A 22,920-nucleotide genomic window follows, 5' to 3' on the forward strand; every position below is an offset into this window, starting at 1 on the left:
AAAAATAATAGCTATGTGACATTAAAATAAATTAACTCATTAGATAAAAAGTTTGTTCTCCCATAAGGCTTTCCATTTTACACCAAAATGTCATGACTCAAACAGCAGATGTCCCTCCGAGCTTTCCATCTTTACAGATTCCATTACTCTAATTAAAGAGCAAGAAACAGTTGATTCAAATGCACGTTATCCCAAACTACTTAATCAAGGCTCTTTCAACCAGTTACAGCACCAAGTTAGTGCAAACTGGGAGGGTTTTATACCTCTTCATTTCAGAGATCTACCTCTACATGAATGCTGAAGTTCAAGGGTAATTTGGCAATACACGTCTATCATTTAGAAACCTCCTTCTGCCATAGAAAGAGCTTCAAGAGAACACTCTTATGAAAGATTCTCATCAAACTGATATCCCTAAGTATGCTACCATGGCAGGTTTACATCTCTGTGGCAATACCTGGCACCATTCAGAGTGCACAGATTCTGTGTTTTAATGAAAGATATCAATTCTGAATTCTGCAGACCACATGGCACCATAAAGCCTGCAGTGGAGGATATTTTTAAAGCATGACATTAACTTCAGCAGGGACACTAAAAAGTAATATTATCTTAATCAAAGTATAAGTTACACTAACTTTCTGTTTTGCACAACTAAGATGGGACCTAAAAAAGGCTGGTTACTATTTATTTTTTCTAGGAGTTCTGAGAATTAATATGATACAATCTCTGATGGTATGTAAAACTATTCATACCTATTTCAAGTATGACAATCTAGGTAAAACAGATACAGCATTATTCTGATTTGCTGTTTTTTTCTGAAGCTTTTGATAGTTAAGTCTCAGGAATCTCAGGAAAACAAAAAATTCACGTCCAGAAATCACTGCATGTATTTTTAGTTGCACTTCAGATTAGAAGAGCAGCACAGAAAAAGTTGGCAATTAATTTAAAATGGTTTTTAATTCTGCTCTGTTTTGAAAATGAGTCACCTTTCTGTTACAACCTGCACACCCACTGCATTCCATAAACCCCCTCATAAATAACTTACATATTTGTCACCATCAATTCTGTTACCATGCTCTCATTATTGATAATGTGGTCAATTATAGAAGCATACCAAACACTCCAATTTTTTCCTTTCTGACTCCACTTACTTGATACAGTGCATTCCAACCAGAATCATTTTTTATGTTCCCACCACCCTGATGGATAAGCAAGACTCTGAACTTACAACCTATCTACATAAACAAGGCACACACTCAAGGAGGCTCTAGGATCATGTCTGTTAGCATTAATTAGATTATTAGATTGTTACTTCAAATATATGTGAATCCCCTATTCAGAGAGTACAAGCTTAGAGGCTTTTCTAAGTCTTTCTCTTATCTTCATCTACCAACCCAGATCAGTTTAAAATCAACATTGTTTCAAGAATCTCTGTTTTTTCCTTCTCATATTGAGGCTGGTCATAAAGAGTGATTTATGTTCATAAAATATGATCAAACTTTTGATGGAAAACAGTATATAAAACATTTCATTTTGTTTTTACTACTATGAATTCAATACAGCACATTACCTTACAAATTACAATACAGCAAACTACCTTGGCAGTAATACTCTTAATGAAAATAATTGATTGGATTTATCACATCCACTTTCGAGTGTTAAGCTTCTCACTATTGTACACAGAAGAAAACAACTAACAAACAAAGAAAAAAAGTCAGACATACAAACTTGTTATGAAAATAAAAACATCCCTGGAACAGGAAGATACCAACATTCAGCAATCCAGGTAATGCAACTTCCAGGTAAAAGCCATGTAATATAACTTACATTCAGGTTTTTAATTTTTGTTTTTACTTCTGTCTAGAGTAAGTAAATTATCAAACTGCTTTTCATAGCATTTTGAATGACTGCTTACCAATTGCTGTCCTTGGACACCCCATGCTGCATACTGTAATACTGAATCCTCTACTTCTGGAGGGTTTAACTCCCAAACTTCCCTTGAAAAGAAAATAAAGATTTTAACTTGAATATGCTGGCATTGCTTTATTTACAGATTTAGTGACAATGGCATCAAATTGAAAGAACAGTGTGACCTACCGTGTGTGTATGTTGTGTATCACATATGAAGCTGTATAAGAATAATGAAAAACCTGTGACAGAAAAGAAAACATAAAGATTACAAACACAAATATTCAACCTAAGGATGACTACTACAATGATCCCAGGAAACCAGAATTCTCTGGATGGGATAGAAAAACATAGTTAATACATATTCTTAAGCTGCTGTCTTCATTTTGTTGAACTAAAACAGAAAAGATTGTCATTTAAGTGAAAAATATAACAGCTAAAGCATGTGGAGCCAGAAGATCCATGCAGAGAAACAGTATAGTACATCATATGATGTGACCAATCATCATGCCAAAGGGCTAAAACCTACTAAATCAAAGCAAATTATTGTATGTTTTCTATCCAGTCAAATAATACTTTGTTACACAGATCTAGTCAGTAATACACATCTTTGGGACTTCTATTTATATACTTGGTAGACTGCCTGCTTGCATCATATATTGCTTGAGGTAAGCAGATAGAAGAGACATAAACAGTTAAATCATCATTTTGGTTTCTGCACAGGGCACGTACTGCAAAATGTTACCCAAAGGGGCACCTGCATGCAGCTGCTGAACATACAGATAGTTGGAGTGATGAGGAATTGGTCTTCCATCTTTTCAGGAAAAGGAGAAATATATCAGGAAATGCCAGGAGAGTTGAGAAGAGTTTGTAACAGAGTATTTTCAAAGTAAGTTACTACACAATTTTTTTTTCAACAACAAAAAAGCTAAACTAGCAAGTCATTTCTTTAATAGAAATATGATATAACAGCAAGAAGGACTCTTCATATTTCATTTGAAACTCTCCCCTTCTAATGAAATTTCTATCTAAATGTTAATGTAGAGATATTAATGTCTTTGACATTAGAAGTATCGATGCTTTGAAAGAAGTCCACAACAGAAGGAAATAATTATAACGAAGACACTTTTAGAAGGAATGATGATGTTTTCCTGAAAATACTCATATTTGCTATAAGAAGTATCAGAAAGTTTCCAAATTCCTGCTTGCAAGAGCCATAAACCAAATCATAATCATAATCTAAATTAAAAAAAAAAAAAGAGTGTGTGAAATCTTAGTTTTTTTTTAGACTGGCAGCTTACACAGAGCTGTATGAGCTGCTGGGACCGTGTCTTCTGCTCCCTAACACATTACATCTGGCACCGCAACTGGCACTAAACAAAGGGATTTATCAGTGATCCTCAAAGTACCAGGATCAGACATTCCCCAGTACCACCAGCCACATTCTTATTGGAAGAGACACAAACAGACTTTAGGGATTCTACCTCACTGCTCCTTTTTTGTGTGTGCAATGTGTACTAATAAAATTATGACTAAATTAAGTTATTTCTGCACTGATATATCAGTGAAGGAAAATGAATGAAAGAAAGAAAAGAGCCTAGTAAGGTTTAATGATATAACAGTACACATGAAGGCAGAATACTGTGAGGGTCCTTGCCACCATGGCTGTTCTGCATTGGTAGGGTTCAAACCAATTAAGAATGGTGACAACAGATTTTTAGATAAGACTGACAGCAAATACCTCCCTTCACCAAAACTTCTGTCATAGAACATAGCAGGTAAATATCACATATATACATTTACTATTAAAGCTCAGGGGAGACCTGATAGCAGCCTTCCAATACTAAAATGAGCTTGTAAGCGAGAGAGATCATAGATTTTAGATGAGTAGATTAGTAGTGACAGGACAAGGTTAATGGTTTTAAACTAGAAGGGGAGATTTACATTAGATTTCAGGGGAAAATTTTCACTGAGAGGGTTGTGAGGCACTGACACAGGCTGCCCAAAGAAATTGTGGATGAGTGAAACCTGGAATCGCTCACAGCCAGTTTGGGGATGAGACCCTGGCAGCCTGATCGAGTACCTGGTTTTGTTATATCAACTCTGCCCAGAGCAGGGTGGTTAAAACTAGATGATCTTTGAGATTCCTTCCAACCCAAGCTACTCTATGATTTCTTCTGAATTCAGTCTATCCTCAAATGAAAGTAGGACTTCACATGATGCTACCCCACACTAAAAAATTTATCTGTATTTGGGTAGGAAAAAACCCACAAGTTACAGAACTATATTATAAAGTATCTGAAAGAAAAAAGTGAAATGTGCCTTCAAGACAAATAGTTCCAGTCAAAATATATTGAAGTAACAATCTATTATTCAGCTAACAGCCAACAGTAAGAACATATCGAAGAAGAACAAGAAAAATCTACACATATCAATCAAGATGTCAACTTTTATTGTTCTAAGTTTTATATGCCCTTTATTTTCTATCTTTCAAGGAATGTCCCTGTCCTTCTAAGGTGTATAGAAATGAAATATTGTCAAGAAGCTCAATGTATAGCCCAGCAAGATGCAGAACAATGTGCAATACTCTCTTAGCAAGATACACGTATAATTTAACTGCTCCAATATCTTGCATGACTCCCAGATAAAATTATTCACAGAAAGAGAAAGAAGAAGAAACAGCTTGTCTTCCTTCGCAAGCAGAGAAGGATGTTATTAAGCAGTTCAGAGCTGACAGATTCCAATGTGAGAAATTTTTTGTACCTGAAAGCTTTTCTATTTTTCTGGTTACATCAATTGGTCTCATAAAAGATACCATCTCTTCTCAGAGATCCTGTCTCACCTTTTCAGGCTATCTATAACAACAGTGTTACTGAAAAACAAATGTTCCTGAGCCCAGGTGAAAAACAATGACAACAGCAACTAAACTTATCTATAACTAACAGTAGTATTTCTTTGTTAATAACCTTTTAAGAACATATCATAAGACATCTGTGAATCAAGAAATCATGGGGGTAAGGACATGCCAAACCAGCGAAACAAAAAGAAATATGTCTTGCAGTGCTCTCACTTCTTCATTCACCTGTGGCATTTCTCGGTTTTTAAGTTGATGTGTAATACAACAGAGGAATGGGTAGGGATGATTTTGAAATGCCTTGGTGGGTGCCAGACAAAGGAGCGGATGGCTGTTGTGCACAGCTTGAAGAATAGCAACACGAGTAGGATTTTGCCTTCATCCTCTTTTCTACAGTTGAATTAAGCATTTGAATAATTACAGAAAACTCTACTAGTACTCAAAACCAACCAAAAGATGTTACCATGGTAAAGCAATTACAGGGCCACAATAAAGATTCACCAATCATTATGAAAGGAAATATTCCTACCCTATTACACATGGAACCCCATCCAGTTTGGAAACCAAATCTACAATAAAATTTCACTAAGGAGATCTTTTCCCCCTCTGAGAAAAAAGGAGGCCCTAGAAGAAGCAAAGCTACAAACAATGATCAAGTGCAAGAAGCAAAGAAAGAATATGAGAGAAACATAGTGGTGTGTTAAATAATTTAATAACGCTATCAATAATATTATTAGGTGAAATCCACTTTCCTTTAAAACTGCATTATCTTTCATGTTCTCCATTAGTTTGCCCAATATGATTCCGTGTGTTCTCCAGCATATGAGCTGCTAGTATAGAAGCTGAGATGACAATGGCTGGCAAGGCCAAGCTTGGGTTTCATGTAAGTGGCTGCCTGAGTGCAAAACAATTATAGCTCTGTAGTATCAATTTCAAAGTGCAGATGCACAAAACCAATGGGAGTTAACTTTTACATCACAAATGAATAGTCTGAGTAAAACACCGTAACAGTAACAGAACAACACTTTTTAATTTATGTTTATTTTTTATAATAATGTGTGTTAACAAAGGGAATAGTGTTGGTTTCCAAGCCTGGCAACAAATACAGTGGAACCTCCGACTGCGACTTTTGTTACTAAAGCTGAACACTTACATGAGCATACTCCAGATATAGTTCACACTGGGACTGAATAAAATGGTACATTCTGTTCATGGCAGATGAAGCATTTGGTTGATATTTGCACAGTTTTAGACTCAGCAAGCACTTAAACACAAATTTAATCAGAAGAGTTGATGACTGATTTCATCTGGATTGTATCTGGGACAGGCAAAGGCAAGAATTTAATTCTTTCATGAGCTGTGGATTTGCACCACAATCCAGCAAATCCTTTCAGCATGCCTTAATTATGAACTCATTGATGATACATTGCTTCGTAGCTCATACACCTGGAAACTCTTGTTATGATCAACCCTGACCTCCTACACATGAAATGCAGCTTATGATTCTTCAGGATTTGATCAGTATGACATACAAACAGAGATTCCCAACAGGTTCTTCAATGGGTTTCAGAGCAAGCCCTGAGAAATAACCAACAACAGTGTCTGTAATACTGAGAAGAATTTCTACACATCTATGAATCCAATTGCTCCCACTCAGTTCTGGGAAAGAATTGATCAGGATTAAAAGTCTGGCTAATATTGATGTCCACATGTGTATTTCTACTTTTTTTTAAAGGTGTTTTCTGGATTTATAGGTGGAATATCTTGTTTCTGAAAGCTCTGCATCTAATTGCAAAGAGTTAATCTCAGCTAGCCTGATGAATTTGCAGCACAGAAGTTAAATGACAAGGTTATAACTATTGAAAGCACCATATTTATTTGTTTCAATCTACATAAATTACCTGTCATGTTTGGTAAGAACCACTGCAAATCACTGGTAATAATTTATTGCTAGCATTAATGCTTTGGGGGTATGAAATATTACCAGCTGCAGTAACTATTTGCTGCCAAACTGATATAAATTTAATCGGCATTTCCAGACACGTAATTTATCTTCTTTAAACAAAAAAGACACCTCTAAAAATTTGCTATAGCTTCAGCCATTCCATATATAACTTTTCAGTAAGATTAATTATCTCAAGAAAAAGACACCTACTGCAAAATGCTAATTATATTACAGTCAGTTAAACTCAGTTCATGTAATGAACAGTAATATGATACAAACTGCAGCTGAAAATAACTGCAGAAACAACTTCTGATAAATCAAGAGTTAAAACAGCCCACCCTGTATTTGGATACACAACTCAATCACTTTTCAATATATAATTTTAGATTAGTGAATTACTCAAAAAATAACATTTTGCAACACTACTTTGCAAAGCCCCACATATCTCTGCCATTTGAAATTCTATTAGTTACACTATTATGCAAAATGTTTCTTGAGTCTTGTATAACTTACAGCAAAAATTTATATGAATCTTTCCTGCCTTAATCATCTACAGCATTAAGAAACAGATGTAACTTCACTGAAATCACTGTTATATGACAGCAAAGCCAGCGAGCCTCAAGCATAACGTCTTTTATGTTGATACACATATACACACATTATTCTCATGCAGCATCATATTCAAATTCAGCATGATTAAAAATTTCATTTCACAAATATTTCATAGATATTTTTCATTTGTTAAACTGCCTTATATTTTGTTCCAAAATTCATATATTGTTCCAACTTGCATAAGGGAAATGACACTTCTGACAATGCATCCAAAAATTCATCTCCATGGAAATATGAGGCTGGTGACAGTGCTTACTTCTGGTCAGTGGAGCTGAAGTTCCTAATTCTGTCTAAGAAAGATACATATTTAAATGCTTTAATATTTCCCAACAGTTCAAACAGTGTGATCTTTCTACAAGATCCTTCCAGAACAATCTGAGTCCCGTGCGAAAGGCATCCCTCAAGAGAAATTTATATTATCTTTACACATCACTGCCTGTTGAAAGCAGAACTGCAACAAGCCTCCTTAGAGTGTTTGTGAAGGTTTAATTTAGTTTACTCTTTCAGAAGAGAGAAATGAGCCAAGATTTGGTTTTCTTCTCAGTTTGTCTGAGATAATATCTTTCTCACATATTGCATTTATTCAAACAGACTGAGAAAAAGGAAATTAGAGAAGGTCAAAAAAAAAACCAACATCTTGTTTTGAAGACACATTCCTACGTGTGGCAATATTTACAGAAATGTGCACAAGCTGATTCAAGTGAAATACGTGCAAAGAAATAAGTAAAAAAAGAATAAAGTCTGAAGTTGTATGACACATAAGATATCGTGTCTAGTTTCTGATCACAGAAATGAGCTGAAGATGCTAACAAATAATGGGGATGCAATGGGAGATCAAGGCATACAGTGGGATAATTTGGAAGAAAAGATCACAGTAAGTAATTACTGGCAGCAGTAAGGCAGCAGATACTGTTTGCTCACAAATGACACAGGGAGATGAAGAGACTATATGAACTCATGAAGTGATAAGGAATAGGATAAATGGCCTATGAGTGTAGAAATACAGCATCTTCAATAGACTACATGGATTAAGACAGCATGAAAAGAAATTACTGTCTAAAAGAGTAAGTTCCATTAGTATAAATAAGGCTAAATTTCATCTTTAGTTTTAAAGGTCATGCTCTATTCATCTCTGTTATTTCTTTGGTGCTGTTGGCTCCTGCCAGCTGGTTCATACTGTTCTCCTTCTGTTACACTACCTTGGTACAAAACTGAGCAAAATATCACCTCCCCATGCAGTTTCCAACAATTGAGCTCACAGCTAGTTCTTTACTGCAGTACTTCCTAATAACAAGCCATGATGCTTCTCCCAGTCTACTAGGCCTATCTTCACTAATTTTGTCTTAATTGTGCCATATTTCTATATTAGCCTTTGCAATGGCCTTTTTATGGTATTACAGTTCTTTTGACAAAGGTAACATGAAGTAGATTCTTGTAGCAGAAAAGGGCCTTTTCAGGATGAAGTGATTAAAAGGTCATGATGCGAGAGCTACTCTTTTAGGATAAGAGACAACTTCATGGTGATCTCAAAGCTGTTATAACAAAGTGATGAATATCACACACCAAACGGCTCTAATCTGGTGCTGCATTTGCAGACGATAAACAGAATTTTAAAAGGTTAAATTTGCACAGGTAGTTGACTGCCTTCATAGAAACATTAATTTATTGCCTAAGATCCCAGGCTAACAACCATTTATGTTAAATTGTCTGAAAAGCCTTGTCTTTACTTAAATAGAACACAAAAATTGAGTAACAAAGGCTGGAGATCGTAGCTCAGCTTAAAGCATAACATGCAACAAAGACAACTTCTCAAAGATGTGTTTGAAACATTTCTCTGGGACAGTGACATAAAGGTCTTCTCTTTGCAAGATATTTCAAGGCATTTCAGCTCTTTGTACATACTTTATAAGATCTTTCAATCCATCTGTACCAAAGTAACTGCCACCTCTCATTCTTATTTGACACTTCAATGCTGTTGAGAAATGCAAATGCCAACAGATTTATCAGCTTTGCTGACTGACCTGTTGGTCCAGTCAGAGAAGAGACAGTGTGCCAATTTTCCTTCGATCAGGAATACAGCCAAAGTGTCTTCTGAGAACAATATGGATTTCTCGTGCATAACGTAAATGGAAGATAGCCTTACATACAATGAACCTCAAGAGAATCATGAGTTAGGATGGTTAAAGTGATTAAAAAATACACAGACCTGTCTCTGGCCATTTGTTCTGTGATGAAGCTTTCAATTACAGGATTACCTAATACTATAATATTATTAAATACTGCAGGTTGTGGCTTCAATTACACTTTTGCTATCATGTTTCTAATCAAAGGCAGTTGTGCCACAGCACCTTTTAAACAATGACCTGAGTTGAGCAGAGTGTTTTCTTTTAGTCTTAGAAAATCTACATTAAAAAACAAACAAACAAAAAACAAACCAAACAACAACAGCAACCACCAATGAAGCTTGCTTTCAATAGGACTGCTTGTCCCTCTTTCAGTGCAGAGGTAGCAAGTTCCACATTCCAATGATAAAAGATCTAGCTAGATGATACAGTCGTGGGACATAACAGACCACTTAATTAAGTATATCAGGTATTTATTCATTATTTAGTAATTGCAAAACTGCTTATTTCTTTTTTGTTGTTCGTTTTATTGAACTCCCATAAGATGAGAGCGCTGCTAATCGTGTATACAGCAATGGCTACTGATAACGCTGTTTCCAGCCAGAATCTCTGAAGTTTAATTTCTTCAATAGAACTACACATCTCCCTTAATGTGGCTTGGATCCTCTTGTGATAATCTAGCTGATAAAATACAGAACAGTTTGCTTCCTGTACGACATGCGCTTCTCCTAAGACATTTAAAAGGGCATTGCAAGAACCTAATACCGTGTCAAAACAGAAAAAGGCAACTTCACTGAATTCAGGAGAACATAAAACTTATCTGCATTTTATTCATCTATGTTGGTTGGTAAAGAATATATCAAAACTACAGTTCACAGACATTTCAGCACAACTGATTGCACAGATGGTGTTGCTTGTGCTAAAGTAGCTCCCCTGAGAATTAATTCTGTTATGCTGATAGACTTTTTCTCCTTTGTCTTTCAATATTTCATAATTTTGTTGATATTTATAGAATTCTCCATCTGTCAACACAATAGCTCCCCTATTTCCATCAAGAGACATCAGTTTCAAGTATTTCATTAAAGCCCTGATCTGATAATGTACATCAAAGATTTACAATGCAATGCATCATGCTCCCACACTGACCAGCTTCATAGTAGTTGGTTGTCACTACCCATAACAGCAAACAACACCAGTTTCCAACAGCCGTATGACACCTTTTCCTGTTAGATGCAATCCCAGGTTGGACAGGGCCCTGGGCAACCTGATCTAGTAAAGGTGTATGTTTGGTGGCCCTGCTAGGCAGGGGGGTTGGAACTACATGATCCTTGAGGTCCCTTCCAACCCAGGTCATTCTGTGATGTTCTGATGCTCTGCATCTGAGATCCTTCCCCACAGTGCCCAGGGCTCATGGCCTCCCTGGGGCAAGGACTCAAAGACCGAAGTGATTCTAAGCTGGACTCACAGCGACATTTTTATGGGCAAATCTGCTTTTAAGCCAGGCAACTTACAGTGGGAAAAATCACAAGAATTCACTTCCATAAATAACAATATCTGCCTTTGTCAGTCCTCCCAAGAGAAGAAACTGACCTGTTCTGGGAAAGGTATTTTTTGAAATAATGAAGAATGCAGAACTGAATCTCGCAGTTAAGTTAACACATACAGCCTCAGTACATCAATGCTTTTTGCAGCTATATTTGCATTGACTTTAAAGTATGGCAACTAATGAGAGAAAAACATAAGAAGCCTTTTCAGATTGGGAAGTTCTGTCTCATAGAAAATGTAATGAAGTAAGATTTAAATACATATAACCTTGGGGTTACATAGTCTGAGTTTTCTAAATGTGCTGTGCTCTGTTATTACCTGTCATTTAGAGAAACATCTCTGGCTGTTATGCAACAAAATTTCACAGAATTAAATACACTATGAGCATGAAGTTTTATATAAAGAGCTGGAAGAAAAGAAGAAAAGCAGAGAAAACACACTAAAGAAAGGTCTCTGAAAATACCCTTTCTGTTGTTGTTTCAGACTACTACAAGAACCGATCTGCATCTAATCTCAAGTTAGAAGGGCCTTTGAACTTCAAAAATAAGGAATGCAGGTACATCAAAGTCATTCTTCTTCATTTCATTTCATAGTTTCATAGTCTTGTGCGGGTTGGAAGGGACCTTAGAGATCATCGAGTCCAGCCCCCGGGATTCGAGCAGCACTTCTACCACTTGCGCCACAGGGGGGATTCGAGCTCCGGGCCCCAGTGTTGCAAGGCGGCGTCCTTAACCACTGTGCCACCGGGGCACACATTTCTTTTCAAGTGTATTTAAACTTTACAAATGTGTAGACCTTAGATTATTTTAAAGGTCCCTTCCAACCCAAACATGTCTGCCAGCCCATGGCTCAGAGCCCAACTAAATGAGATCCCAGGCTTGCCCTGGGCAGAGCAAGAAACTCACTTCTCCACTGAGGAAACAGAAACTGCACATATGGATACTTCCAAAAAAGGGCAACGTGGAGTGAAGAGGGATCTCTACGTACAAATATACGCACACTCAAATCCCCACATATTCATTCTGCAGTCCTTCTTCAGATGAAGTCAGCCACCGAATGGTCATATTACTTCCACTGAAGTGATGTAATACATCTATACAAGCTTCCATTTGATTTTGGGTACATGTGAAAATTAAGATCTGATAAAAGAAAAAAATTCAGTACTATATATGTACACATAATATTCCATCTTCTAAGATTGAAGCATTGCTGGTATCAGAAAAACTGAAATTGAAGCTTCAACTTAGATGACACCATACTCATTAAACAGGCCATTACATAAAGCAGCCACTGCACATCCTTATGTTCTGAGGAAATCAAAGAGAAAAATTTGGCATTGCTGAAAGTAATTCATAGTAATATAGCACACACTCCATTTTGTAGAAGATGAAAGGAATATGCAAAAAAAAAAAAAAATTAAAAAAAAAATGCAAACACCACTCAGTGTTTTACAGTATTACTGTGGTATCTTTACCCAGGATGGATGTTTGGCTTTGTTGTGAATTAAAAGTATCTTAAATGAAATAATGAATTCCAAGAAAAGGGAAAGACACTATTTAACTAAGGATCTAGTCTCAGGTATGGTCTATCTCTAGTCTGCAACAGGAATTATGGAAAACTAGCATATGTACCTAAAAACATAGGCAGTGCCAGGTACACATGCACCAATACACAGAATGGCTATGTACAAACAAGATATACTCCTTTATAAATACAAATAAACATTGCTTCTTGTGCAAGTATTTCCAATGATATACCAGGGACTGAAGTAAAAACTGGCTTGGGTTGGAAGGGACCTTAAAGCCCACCCAATTCCAATTCCTTCTCGTGAGCATGGACACACATACTAAATCAGGTTGCCCAGGGCCCCATCTAGCCTGACCCTGAGCACCTCCAGGGATGGGCCATCCATAGCTTCCCTGGGCAAAACATATATTAATTCTGATTATTTTGTGGTCATTACCAGAGAATAAACATGATTACCAGGGTATACAGATTGGGAAATAAACACTGGCCACTTTGAGTATGTTTTTTCCCCCAGATGATTACTTTTTAAATTGTTATGCCATTTTCAGAGCTGTCCTTTCTTCAATTAATAAAAGCCATCACCAGTGATTTTAGTTAGGATTGTGACTCTAATTTAAGGATAAGAAGATGAAAGGTACAAACAGATTATTTGCAATATAACATACTAAAAAAGGAGTAAGAAAACATGCTTTATTGCAGGCAATACATAAAACTGATACAGGTATATAAGAGGATAATGTTATACTTTTCTACTCTTTAAGACCAAAAGTAACTATTATAATAATATATTCTCGTATTAATGGAGTCATTATTCAGTGATTAACAAATCACTATCATCATTTCTGTATGATTTTGAACATCTCTAAAAAAATCCATTTAGTCACTGTCATAATCTAAAGTCAACTCATCTTTCTTCTTTGCCCAGAGTTACAACCCAGAGTCCTAACAACCTGTGTGTAGGTAAAAGATGGGCCTGTTATTCTGCAAAACATAAAGACAAGAAGTGTTGATACCGAAGACCGAATAGAAGTATACAGAAGAGCTGCTAGGCCTCAGGCATCCCCTGGAGTGAGCAGACCCTGTTTTAGGGTCATTCTGACATGAATAATGAGCTGAATGCCTCAGGGGGAGGGAAGCTATCCCTCTGCTCTGCCACAGCCCTTCAGGAAAGGGCAGGACCCGGCTACCAGCAAGTGATGCTGTCAGCAAGAAAAGCTCTCTCTGAAATACATCCCATGCAGAACTCTTTCATACAGAGGATAGCAAAAAGTCTTACTTGCAAAACAAATCTGGCATCTCTGGAAATCTTACAGCAACTTCTGTGTGACCTTCTACTGGAAGACACTAATTCAATTTATTTGAAAAGGCACTGCTAAGTTTAAGAGTGGGTTCTTGAATTGTGTTCGGAGACAACTCACGCATGTGTAAAACTATGCTCTATCTTAGACATAGAGAACACTAATGTAACAAAGTCTGTCTGCCATTACATACATTACAGTTCTTCTCCCCTTTCCTATGCTGCACTGGCATTCATTTCAGAAGCTTCTATTTCAATTTCCATAGTAAAAACATAAGGGTTAGATAGACCAGTTAGATGTAGCATAGCTCTGTAAAAAAGCACAAGTTTCCTAAGGTGCAGATACAAAGTATCATCACTTGGTCAGCCTCTATCAGATTGCCAAGCAGTGTTAGCGCTCTACTAAACCTTGCTGTTGCCAGAAATAGAATAGAAAAAGTGGAACATTTGTAGCCACTTATAAGTATCAGTCAATGAAGCTAAATAATGTTACTGAAAATCAAAACAAATTCTCTGCTGGGAATCCCTATGTTTTAGTGTTGAAAACTGGATTCCCCTAATTTTTGTTATGAGTCAATACAAACAAGAACCAACAGCCCTCTGCCATCCCCTAAATAAAATCTATCTATCTATCAATCAAAAAGACTGTGTCGGGTTCTAGACACAAGCTCACCATTCCACATCCATCAAGACCAAGAATACTGAAAAACATGCTTTAAGTGTCTCCAATTTTAACCAAAATAAGGAATTGAAATATTTTATGTATTTAAAGAAATCAAAATTCTGTGCATCTTGTTTCTTTATGGTGCTTCCACACAGAGTGTTATTACTGAGCTCTGCGCTTACATGGGATTCACATTCTTTTATGTAAGATGTTAACTGGGTGCCAGTGATTCCGAAATTGCTGGGTGTGTTATTTTTCTTGGGTGGCCTGGAAAAAGGACAATGCTTGGCCTGTTCCCTTTCCCTGTATTTTTTCACTTAGTTAAACAGAGCTGTTGGATTGCTATTTAGGAGACAGTGACACTACAGTGAAGATAATGAATAGATTGACAGCCAACTTGCAGTTTGCAGTAAAAAGCCTTGTGACCTTCACTATGACTCTTGTCTGTGCTTTTACACCCCATAGAGGGGAACTCAAACTGCAAGGTCACAACCTATATTCAGTCACCAGAAACACAGTTACCCAGTAAGGAAAGCACACCTTAGCATTCTAGCTAGTTTCACTCACAAGCAGCAATATTTCAGCACCTCTTACATGGCTTATGTCTAAAATCAAACACAATGTTCCTACTTCTCTATTATTAATCAAACAGAAATATTCAATTAAGTTTCCCTTTATAATTAAACTTTCACTTTACTCAGTGTACCACTTATGCAGAATCTGCAAATGCAATCACTGCTAGAGAAAAGAAATGTCAGCTTGAAAGTTAATATCTGCTACAGATCTGAAATTCTGCCTTTGAACTTGATGGCTATGTGTTGTAGACTCTTAAAATAATTTAAATTTGGCTGAACTCTATTTCAAATTCAGTCAAGTGAGTATCTCTTCTCATAGCAGGTGATGATGAAACAGATTGTTTGAAACATTCTTACCAGAAGACATTAAAAATACATAAACATACAGAAACACTGAAAAGAGATAGGTAGAAATGCCTAAGTATATAGAGTTCATAAAGAATAATGAGAACAGAACTTGTACAAAATTACCATTAAAATTTAAACAGTTTTATCTTTAATTCACTTTGAGTATCTCAGGAAGTCAATTCATCCAGGTGCGTTCTGCTCACATTCAAAAGCGTCCATCTATAACCAAAGGATAATTGGTTCCCTAGCAGGATATAATTTGTTTTGTGTACTGAGTGCCACTAATATTTCAACCCAAAGGTCCTTGATCTTGAGAGTTACTATGTACTCTGTTAAGTATCATGCATCTTAGTAGAACCACAAAACTTAATGAAACTTTACCATTCATTTATTGATGCATTCACTGTTAATAAAATGAGCAAACTAGTCACATCCTTCAAACAGGTCACAACCCATAGCCATAATTTCTACCTCTAATCAAAGCTAGCACCAACTAATTAACATACACAAGCACATTCAGACAATTCTGCAGTGGCACCAAAGATGATTAATTTGTACGGCTGGTTTAATGAATTGTAAAATGTACACCTAAGAAAAACTGCAAGCACACACAAAAAAAAATGCAGGCTCCCCTTTACAAAATCCCATAAGCTACTGAAAATAAATAATTCCTTGGCTTAACAGGATACGGTCAAAGTTGTTAGGCCAAATAAATGACTTTTCTTAACAGTGATCTGATCAGGGAGATTCTGTCTGTTTTACATTTGAGACTGCAAAGGCAAAGCAGGTCTGTAGATTTCTGAGGCCATTTAATGCTAAGCCAGATAAAGTCTCAGTTAACTAAAGAAGCAAGGAGAAAATTAACCCTTTCCTGCCACTGTGAGTTAATGTGAAGTTCTCTAACTTGTCCATGCTGCAATTTATTTATTTATTTATTTTACCAGGGATATAATGTCAAATATAATGCTTATATAAAACCCAACTGCATTACATTACACTGAATCAATTTTGTGTCACTAACAAACACACACCTGCCGGGCAGATGGGTTGCTAAGAAATAAAGAGGGTCAATTCTAATACCCTGATCAAGTTGGCAGATGAACAAAATACAAATAAGTTATACATGGTTATTTTGGGAAACCAGCCTAAAAAATTGAAGAAATAACAACATTTAGAAGCCTTTGAAGTTCAGTCGGAAAAATAAAACAATTGAAATAACAAAACATTTACTGAAAATTGCGATCACTTCTACAGCATTATGTCCACTGTGAAAGCCCTCAAATCCCATAGAAGGAAGAGTCTAAAAGTCTTCAGTAAAAAAAAAGGGAAGTCTGATTTCAGTGTTTCTTTAAATGGAAAAGTTCAGTTTGGTAAGACTTATAATCATACCTTAGAAATAGTAGCTTTATTAGGTTACGAAATATATCTTTTTAAAGTAAAGCATTGCCCAAGACCACTGTTCATCCAAATGATGAGTAGTGCCCAGACAGCTTGACTAATCTCATTTATTTTCCAATACCACTCTGTCAGTGCTGTTTTTGAGAACCAGTACAGTTCCCCAGGAACCAGAGGATTCACACTAACCTAAACTTTTCTATTAAAAAAATTATTATGGTATCAATTTTTTTTATATTGAGACCACATGCTGTCATAGTTAACTCAAAAAAGAACTGGAAGTAGTACCATTTTTTAGTCTCCAATTCTAGTAAATAATTCTCTGTATTTTTACCTAGCACTTATTATTTACTGGTTGACAAGGTAAGGAATTTCAAATTAAGATTTCATTGAAGATTCCAGAACCCTGGAAATGAAAGCACCAACTGCAATGTGAACGAACTTCTGATGCAAAACATTTAACAGAAATTTTCCATACAACCACCTACGTTCTTCTAGTACAGATGACTATTCATTTTTCAACTGCTATAATAATTCATTGTTCCATGACATATTTCTATAACATGTGGCTTTCAAATATCATAATTGTGTATATGGAAACATTTGTGGCTTCTGCTCTCACTAGAACTTCCATGCAGCAGCAGACCATGGATGGTGTCATCTGACTGGAACCCTGGATTCCAAATGCTCTATAATATGATCACACTGAAAGAATGATTGTAAACAGTGATGGTTTCACTTAAAAAGTCTTCTGTTCATACATTCACCTATAACTTTCAAGCAGGCTCAAAAATACTTTCAAAACAGACTGGAGTATTTCAAGCATACTCAAACATCAGAAAGCTTGCCAGCTCTTCCTATTTGTCTTTCTTCAATTTCTCACCTATCAAGCTTTTTCTCAAGAAAATGTAGCCTCAGAATGATCACCATTAACTGAATAGAGAAAATAGTTTGAAAGCTTTATTTAGTTCTTGAATGTTATACATTAAAAGCTTGATCCATCACCACTGAATCAAGTCAGTGAAGACAATGGAATCAGGAGCCAGCTCTTCATCATTTCTTTAGAACATAGAAGCTAAGAAGTCAAGTACCGAATCCCAGATTTCAAGGGCATTATCACAGTGTGTTACTTCATGAGAAGTATAATCACTGCTCAAGTCAAGGATACTTAGGCCACTCTTTAGCCTGAAAATATCCACAGCAGATTATGCAGGCATTGATATAAAAAAGAAAAATGAGATGGAAGAGAGATTTTTTTATGCCAAAAAGGTAAACCTGCCCAGAGGACTGTTAGATTAAATACAGACAACTAACTCAATGAAACACAAAACTCATTTGTGTCTCTTTATATCACCTTCAAGGTCCTTCCCTAGTACACTTCCTTCAATTAATATCTTAGAAACAAGTTACAAACTTTGAAAGATTAATACACAAATTATGTGGTAAATTATGTAATACTGTGTAAAAATTTTCCCCATTCTCACATGCTATGATCAGTTTATCCTCTCCAAAGTTATTCACTAAAGCAAGAGTTCAGCAACGTGGAACACTTTAAGATCTAATAACACATTCAACAAACCTGCAGTTACCATGCAGAGGAACAGACATGATGTCTAAGTAGGCTGTAAGTTAACATGAGTTATTTCAGATGATAAATTTAAAAAGCTTTCCTGCAGCATTGTGAAGAGTTTGATGATAGTAACTGGTGAATGAAATAAAAGCTCCGCAAACTTGAAATATACCAAGTGCAAGCTATATTCATACATAAACAGCCAAAATACATTGCACTTATCCTTCTATACAGACAACTTTCCTTTCTTACCCTCCACTTATTTATGCACACACATACATACAGCACCTTCAACTTCACAGCTAATAGCTCATGTGATAAAACCTCATAGTATGATATCTGAAATGTTGACAGATACATAAAGGACCAAATATTTACTTATTTCCCCAATAGCGAAAACATATTTAGCAGAAATACTTGTTTTTTAGCAAGAAGTACACCACAAAGTTGCATCTCCAAATGAGTCCAGGGCCCTGTCCAACCTGGTCTTGAACACCTCCAAGGACAGGGCATCCACAACCTCACTGGGCAGCCTGTTCCAGGACCTAACCACTCTCCTAGTAAAGAACTTCCCCCTAACATCCAACCTAAATCTTCCTTCTTTTAACTTAAAACCATTTCCCCTAGTCCTGCTACTATCAGCCCTTTCGAAGAGTTTACTCCCCTCCTGGGAGTAAGTTCCCTTCAGGTATTGAAAGGCTGCAATGAGGTCATTGAATGCCAAAGAAGGCATTCTGAAGTTTTATCTCAGAAAAAGAAAAAACAACAGAAACAAAACTCTATTCAAATTGGAAGCTAATCAGATGCAACTCCAATTCAGCATTTGAAATAATTAACAGTTGCTCCAGTATTTCTAGAGTGGCTTCAGTCAGTGGGTACCTGGCCATGTACATGTGGATCATACCAGTGTTCCTCCACTTCTGGAACGGAAGGGAAGCAATCCACCAATCCCAAACCTGCCCTTCAATGTAACAGCTGAGCTAGGAAGTAGATGATATTCCAAAGAAACTACACTTTCATCTCTGCACCATAAATTCACAAAACCAAACATTTTCTGTAGCTGTGTATGATGACTGGCTGGAATGTCCCATTCACTGGGGCCATACAGTAAAATGAATCATCCCACAGACTTAAAGCTATCTTAGACACTAAGTAAAGACAAGATACGACCTCAGAGAACAGTCAGGAAAGTGCAACACAGCTTGGGCAAACAATGCCACACATTTGGCACAACAGTGTCAGGTGAAAGGGCTGAGGGAAGCCTATTTAATGAGAGCAGACAAGTGCAGACACCAAGCAATGCAGAAATCACCTTTTTCAGTAATGTTGCCCCTGCCTCTTCTTTAAGATGAATCCTATATACTAGGAGACTGTACGTTATTTCAGAACAACTGTGTGTGGGTTGAAGACACTAGTCACAACAGAAAATAACATTTCAAGGCTTTCTTCTTCTTTTTTTGAAGCTTACTTAACATTTGACAAACAAAGCGATTGCCATAGCAACGTGTGTATTCTGTTGAAGAAGTATCTGCTAAGTACCACAGGCATATGGGTCTAATTAGCGCATGCCAGTTTACATTACTCTAAAAAAAAAATCTATGCATTTCATTGCATATTCTTTTTTTGTTATCTCATTTTGGTGTTCACCAAACACTTTTTAGCACTACTGGATGTTATAAACTCCATCTGCAGCATACATTTCTGCAGAGCAGGGAGACTGAAAACAACTATTTTCTTGTGCTAGTATGAAGTGACAGCATGGTTACATGCTGGAAAGCTGCTGCTGTTTCCCATTTCAGTTGCATACTTGGAGCTGTGTCCAGTGTCTTAGCTTCATGCATCAGTCCTCTAAACAAAGCCTCTCCAACACCCTGAGCATCAAATAAGCAGAAAGAGATCTCAAATTGGCAGGTATCAGAACTGCACAGATATCATAGCCCTAATGGTGCCTGTTCACACTTCTTCCCATTTTTCAGCTCCACTGATTCTCAGCTTGTTGGACTTACTGCTCACTTTGCACAAAAGGACTACACAAACCCAAAAGAGGACAACTGTAAGAGGATGCAAATGCATAGTGTCAAGATTTGGGAGGCTCAGTAAGAGGTGAGAAACATTATGCAAACCCAGGTTTATCACATATGCTTCCATATGCTACTATTTGGGAATAATTAATAGTTTGAAGTTCAAGATATGACTGGGAATCCCATGCTTTCTTTCTTTACCATGGTCTTCATTCAAAAAATACTTCCAGTAATTTTCTTAAGAGGAATGTGTTTTCAACCCATATGCTTGGTTTGCTTTCCTCAAATCTGCTGAACACTAATTAAATTTCAGAGGACGTTCTAATTCTCTGATATTACAGATCAGGCATAATATTTAATCTTCTAGGTTATTTGCTTTTTTAGTTAGAGAAAATGACCTATGAAAGACATAAATAGTGAGTTCATGTGAAGAAATATGCATTTCTGGAAAAAAAATTGATAGGAATTTTATGTCAGATATTTATTTCATATATAGCAGTACATGAAATGCTGTCTAGATACAACTGATATAAGAAGTCTTTTGAAGGGAGAGATCCTGTGAGTAAATATGTTTTCTGTGTTGGAAGACAGCCCTCATTTAATCTTTTTTTTCCTGTATGTTACCAAACTTCAGCTTGTTCTCCAGATAATGCTCTTCAAAGTCAGATTTTCAGAAGCACTACATAAAAATCTTGTTGAAAACATTTGCACATGTTCCAAGTATTTAACACCAAACAGTGCCTCGACTAAAATAGAGAAATAACGTAGGACAATTTCTTTATCCCTTAATTTTCAAACAAACAAACAAACAAAAAAATCTAATAATTAATTTCACTGAGAAGATTATCAACAACTGAACATTTAGTTTTCACTTAATTAATAGAAAGTCAATCTCCTAAAGCTGATCAAGATAATCGTAGTTTAAGACTGCACTGAATTTTTTCCTGTTATGGATTCTTCTATATAGATAACTCCTGAAGAGCCCTTCAGTGCACTTGATGCACTGCCTGTATCAGAAACAGTCTAAGAGCTGGATGAGCACACCCCTTCTTGATATTCCCTCTCCATTTTCCAGAGACTGTGGTGAGTATTCCCTACCATTATCCTCTAAAAACAGAGATTACAGCAGCAAAGTGATGACAGGCATTAACACACAGCAGATAACTAACTTCTTTCTCTTAGGGTTTCTTTGCTTTTGAACTCTTCCCTTCAGTGCAGTAACTTAACAAATATTCAGTAACAGTTTTGAAAACTATTTTATTCCACGCATTCAGATCCACAGCTCTGCTTTTCTCCTCCCTTGTGTAGAGCATTAATTTTTTTATCCTGATCTTACCATAAGAATTATTATTTTTTTACATTGCTACAAGCTAAACACACTGTTTTATTAAAATCCTCTAGCTAAAAGACATTACAGTTTGAAGCCCCAGCTCAGGAAAAGCATTTTCTATTTTAGAGAATTTATAAATCCTTATCCTTCCAGACTAGAGATAAATATTGATATTTTATTGTGTTTCTGAACCAAAAGCTAAAACCAAACCACAAATCATACAATATACACTGAAAGAGGAAAATAAGCATTAGTAATAGGAAAGAGAATAAAGAAGAAATCCTGAAAGTTGGTATTCAATAGGAATTTGAAAGCTGGAAGAGGGAAATGGTACTCTGTAGGGGAAACCAAAAGAAATCAAGAGTATGTCACAAGGAAAGAAATTATTAAACCAAGTGAGGATAACAAAAGGACTTACAAAGAAAAAGAGACACTGATCCCCATTTACTTATTCATTTGCTCTTCCAGGACATACTACATTCTAGCAAAAACATGGTAAGAAGATGCCTATGGTGGCCATGATAAAAAAAAAACCTATTTGTATCTAGAATAAAATTTATTTTAGTTTCACTTGGTCTCCAGGAAAAACCTTCTGCTGAGAGATGAACAAAATCCCCACCGGCAAAAAGAAATTCTCTGCATATGAGTGCTCATTGTGCTACCAAATTGTACATTCACTGCCCCATCCTTTACCATTAGCACAAGAACAGAATGTTTGATTTCTATTTTCTAATCAAAAGTATAAGTCAGTTTTTGGCAGTTGTGAATAATACCACCAGCAGAGTGAGAAGATGTTTAAAGGTCATTTTAACACACACTTTATTAAAAGCAACAGAGAAATAACCTTTCCTCTCGAAATCTCAACTGGCTTAGATGTTCGAACTCTCAGAGTATCCCATTCTCTGCTCATACCTTGATAACCTTCAAAGAAAAATCAAAAAGTTCTTTTCACTGCAGAACTATCCCCCTCTGCATACAGTACACACAAAGGTTTCCCTGCTGCTGCATTCACACGGTCCCAGAAGAATCAGGTTGGTAGGACATTCAGCAAGAACACGTGTGTTAATTTCTCAGATTCATTCCTACTTACTGATTGGTTGCCTTGTAAAAATGAGACTTTTTCAGTGATGCTGATCAAGTCACAGTGAGTGAGCAAGTCAGAACTACAATCCAAGCCAGTTTTGGCAAAGTCAAATACTTGGAGAATTG

General features: G+C 36.4%; 1 protein-coding gene across 3 annotated transcripts in view; it reads right to left on the reverse strand.

Moving 5' to 3' along the window:
• The window catches only part of DPP10 (dipeptidyl peptidase like 10), a 285,484-nt gene that overhangs the window by 38,026 nt on the left and 224,538 nt on the right, over positions 1-22,920 (reverse strand). For all 3 annotated transcript variants that reach the window (XM_032445899.1, XM_015868601.2, XM_015868602.2), the window contains exons 6-7: positions 2,095-2,147; positions 1,913-1,994 (exon numbers count right to left, since the gene is read on the reverse strand). In XM_032445899.1, coding sequence (XP_032301790.1) covers positions 1,913-1,994; positions 2,095-2,147 — 135 coding nt within the window. The remainder of the gene's footprint in view (positions 1-1,912; positions 1,995-2,094; positions 2,148-22,920) is intronic.

Source organism: Coturnix japonica, chromosome 7 (genome assembly GCF_001577835.2).
Source record: "Coturnix japonica isolate 7356 chromosome 7, Coturnix japonica 2.1, whole genome shotgun sequence".
In the NCBI taxonomy this organism is placed as follows: Eukaryota; Metazoa; Chordata; class Aves; order Galliformes; family Phasianidae; genus Coturnix; species Coturnix japonica.